The sequence below is a fragment of the Diospyros lotus genome, chromosome 5 (genome assembly GCF_014633365.1).
Source record: "Diospyros lotus cultivar Yz01 chromosome 5, ASM1463336v1, whole genome shotgun sequence".
In the NCBI taxonomy this organism is placed as follows: Eukaryota; Viridiplantae; Streptophyta; class Magnoliopsida; order Ericales; family Ebenaceae; genus Diospyros; species Diospyros lotus.
In genome coordinates this window covers 31619187-31623644 of record NC_068342.1, presented here as the reverse complement: position 1 = coordinate 31623644, position 4458 = coordinate 31619187, and the positions used below count along the sequence as shown (strand labels likewise).

Here is a 4458-nt window from a genome sequence, read left to right as displayed (position 1 = left end):
TTTGTTAAATGCTCATGGGATACTGTAACGCTCATATTTCCTTGAAAATGATGTCGAACCAATTCCGGGACTAGGTTCCTAGAGGTTGGGGTTCAATTATGGGTCCCGCGGGTGTGAGTGGTTGTAATAAGGGCATGAGCTATCGAGCAGTGAGGTGTGCATCGATCGTCTAGCGACGAAAGAGCAGATCATCAATTGGCTTGAAAAAGGCTATTAACTGGATACTTTGAGTCACGAAGCATCGACCGATGCCTAGTCACTGTCAATCGACTCTGTCATTATGTGACATATCGCATGATATTACAATGCATGGGTTTGGGTTTGCATTCATTGGGGGTCATACTTGTATATGTTGGGAGTGTGAACATTGGCATGACACAGTCAGCCTGTTGAGTGTTGACTTATATATGTTAAGCGAGCATATGCATTTAGAGCATTCACTTGTATGAATTCCTACGTGGGCATAGCATGGCCTGATACTTGGCTTATAGGGGTCTTGTTATTACGTTAATGCTGCAAAAACCATTGCATTCCTTATTTGTTGCATTGCATTGTTATAGTTTGATGTAGATTGTGGTATGGATTTAACCCTCGATAGCTATGAGTAGAGCTGAGCTCCGTGTAGCTATGACTCAAGAACTCCGGTATGTGGTTATGATGAGAGTCTCGGGCTCATGTGGATTATGTTATGAGGGATATGGGCATGTGTTGATGATGCTAGCTAGTTCATGGTTGCATCAAGTTTGTATGCTGGGACTTGGGTGCCAAGTTGTGCAATTCGTATGAGGGCCACAGAAATCGTTATGTGCATTGATATATATATTTGTGTCGAGTCTTGAGTTCTTGATGCACAATTTGGTATGGCACTTGTTTCACTACATGGCATGTTGTGAGTGATAGATAATGTGGAAATTCTATTTCTAGTCTTATTATTATTCTCTTATTTATTTGCCAAGACTTGTGATTCATTATTGCATTATATCATTCCAAGTACAAGAAAAACGAGGGTCAAAAGTGAGGGTAGTAGCGTTTGAGTGTTTGGGTAACTGATTGTACAAGGTTGTCCAAACCAACAGTCTTGGAGTTGTTTTTTGTGGTTTTGGGATACAGGAGACTACTAGTTGTGCTTTGTATGTCATGATTCTTGTGCCCAGATTTTGTTGGAGGGTGCACTGATGTTGTCACCCCACTACCTTATCGTTTGTATGTATGTATATACCACACCTGCACTGTGCTAGTGTATTACTCCTTTAGCATGTTGTTCTATCAGGAATTTATTTCTGGTGTTTTACCTCTCTTTTCTGAAACTTTCGTCTGGGGGCTCACGGGCTTCCGAGATCTCTAGACAGGGGACCTCACAAAATAAACCAAAGGCAATAATTACACAAAAGAAGTCAGCTATAACTAAGTACAGATAAACCAACGAAACTATATAGGCATAATCACATCAACTAGTGTGGAGGTGGTGATCGATAATAGATCAAAGGTCTAAATAGATATTTTTCACTTTTTACTAGTATCACAGGACTTTGACCTGTTGGTCGGAGTTGGGGTTGCTCAGCGAGGCAATTGGCTTGACATAGACCCCAATGGATTCCAGAACACAGGACGCAGTAGTGCCGTGAAATCCACCGAATGGCTGATGGTTGCCCATTTGGAAATCAAAATCCTTGCCACCCCTGTACACCTGTCCAAATGGTCCATGTCTGCGTAGGTTGGTACCGAACTCGATGGAAGTCAATTTCTCATAGCCAGAACCTTCAGAACAAGTTCCCGTCAGTGATGTTAGAAACTCGTCTGGATATTGGAGCATAACCTGATTTTGTTCATCAGAAACAGTTACACAATTCAGAGATGATGGGGAGTTACCAAGTTAACAATTAAGATAGAAAAGCTAATTCCTGATAGTTCTTTTTATGATATAACAAATTTTCTGTCTCTACCAATAGAGCCACACACCCTGGAAGACAGATTTACAATTACCAAGCCAAAAAACAAAAAAGAGAAACCTACATATTAGTAACAATGCTTTTCATTCTAGCTCAACGCCTCAACGTATGTATCATATGGGTCTTTTTCTAGAAATGCTCAATATAAACGGTTAATATTCGGGTCAAGTAAATATCAAATTTATTTCAATGCCTATGACCTTATATGTTAAATAGCATTGATAAATAGCATTGATACGGTTGTGACCACTTAATCATACTTATGTGGCATGGGGGCATGACCCACAAATGACCTTAAATTACACCCATGCGGCCACCTGGAGGCCACACCATCACACATAGCCCTATCCATGTGGCACTATACAAAGGGACGAGGGAAAGGCAATGGCCCAAAAAAGCAAGGGAGTATTCACCATCTCAAACAAAAAACTTGTCCCCACAAGAGATTTGATAATTCAACATCGACGTCAAAAGAAGTAGATGGCTATGCAGAGACCAAGGACTCCCGGGAGGACTGTCATTGCGAATCCATAAATATTGGCCCGGTAATTAATTATCATCATCGCATACATTCATCTTCTCCTCTCTCTATTGATATTATTTTTTTTCTTTTTATTATCTCTGCCATCAACCTACATTATTCTCTCAAGACTCCCCTTAACTTGAGCACCAGAGAGTCCTCCCAAGTTAGCCCTAGTGCAACTCTCAATTGTGGTCCCAGAGGAGCATCATAGGGATTGAATCTTGAACGTGAAAAGGCCTCACCATTGGTCCAAGCCAGTAATCATTTATTTATTATTGGTTATATTATACATCATCAAGTATAATACATTTATAATAGTCATCACCATCTTATTGAAGTACACTGTCAGAAACAGTAATTATCTATACTTTTACAGGACAATTAAATGGATAGCAAGTAAATTATGTAGACAATAACCAAACGAATACAATTATTTGTGCTGTCAAGCAAAATGAACATGAAGGAAACGAAATAAAAAAGAATCAGGATAAACAATTCCTAATGGAACTGAAAATTTAATTAGTAAGATGCAGAAGGCTTCATTGGATTTTGAAAAGATGTCTTCCTAACAGGAGTTCTACAACAAGCTGGCTATGTCTATGAGGCATCTTGCTGGAAAGAAAAAATTATATCTAGATTAACCACACTGTTTGCTAATAAAGATAGATAAAATTTAATTGACAAGAAGGTTTCGGCAGTCATTAGTGCAAGGTTTGGGACACTCACTGTGCTGAATTTTTTTCCGGGATAGCTACCATCAGGGCGCTCGGACAAAACTAGCTTTCCATTCTCAGCATAAAGGCATTGTAAGAATTTAATAGCATCATCATCGTACGAAATGAAAATCTGTACAAGCTCAGTTTTCCCCTTGTGATCCCATGCTTGTCCACTTGGGAATTCTCCGGTACCAATCTTGATCATGATCTTTCACCTTTCAAAAACTTCTGTAAACTCTGTTTAAACCGAGAGAGAGAGAGAGAGAGAGAGAGAGGGCGGGGAAAGTAAGCAGCAGTCAGTAGTGACATATTTAGGTTGAGGATTACTGGTAAGGAGTAACTGTTGAGCTAATCTTATAAATATACGAGCAGTTTAACAGAAAAAAAATCATTTGCAGTCAGGATTTATACAATTGACGTAAACATTGGTTACTTCACAAAGTTAACCATTCTAGACCCATTAATTTGGATTCGCAGAATCCATGGATTCACACCCAGTAAGAAACACAATCCATATAATCCCAATTCTAGACCTCCAGCCACCTCTCTCCATATAGCGCATTATATCTCATTTCATGTTTAACGATTATCGCCGAGTTTTTTTGGACACTAAACAGGTGAATTAAACATTTATATATGTGAGTGTATCTTTACATCAAAGCAGATCTTTACATCAAAGCAGATGAAACAAAAAAGGAGAGAAACATATTGTTGCCTAGAAATCAAGGAAAAGGAAACAACCCATTAACTGCACCTCAAGATAAGAGTTATGGTTAGGGTTCGTAAGAAAATAATAAAGGAAAAGAGGAGGAGGAGGAGGAGGAAGAGTACCTTATTGCGAGAATTGGAGATTTTTTGAGAGAGATGAGGAGATCGGAAGCAAGAAATGGTGGCCTCTTAATAGACTGGAATCGCCCCCTTGCATAGCTCTTAAGCAATTGATGATTGATGAATCTCTCTCTCCCCAAAACCAAGTTGCTTGGGAATTTTGAAGAGAGGAGAATAAGGTTTGTAAAAGAAGGAAATGTTCAATAGATGCTGCACTTCAACAATTAAATAATATAATATTTAATTTTTAAAGTATAAAATATTAAAATTTAGTATTTTAAAAGTTAAAAATTATTATTTTAAATTTATATCGTAATTGAGAGTAAACTATCAATTATTTACAGTATATAAGATGTCACGCTGTATAAAAAAATCAAATTAGAAAAACACTGTACGTGGGGAGGAATTCCACCCGAAAGCCAGCACTCGCATGTGCAAGTCA

General features: G+C 38.5%; 1 protein-coding gene across 1 annotated transcript; it reads right to left on the bottom strand.

The window, feature by feature from the left end:
- Positions 1–1379: 1379 nt before the first annotated feature.
- LOC127802656 (inactive protein RESTRICTED TEV MOVEMENT 1-like) lies at positions 1380–4154 on the bottom strand. Its single transcript, XM_052338594.1, has 3 exons — positions 4020–4154; positions 3199–3425; positions 1380–1816 (listed from the first exon to the last, which is right to left on the bottom strand). Exons 2-3 carry the CDS (start codon positions 3391–3393, stop codon positions 1520–1522), a joined length of 492 nt encoding a protein of 163 aa, XP_052194554.1. The 5' UTR covers positions 3394–3425; positions 4020–4154; the 3' UTR covers positions 1380–1519.
- Positions 4155–4458: the final 304 nt, after the last annotated feature.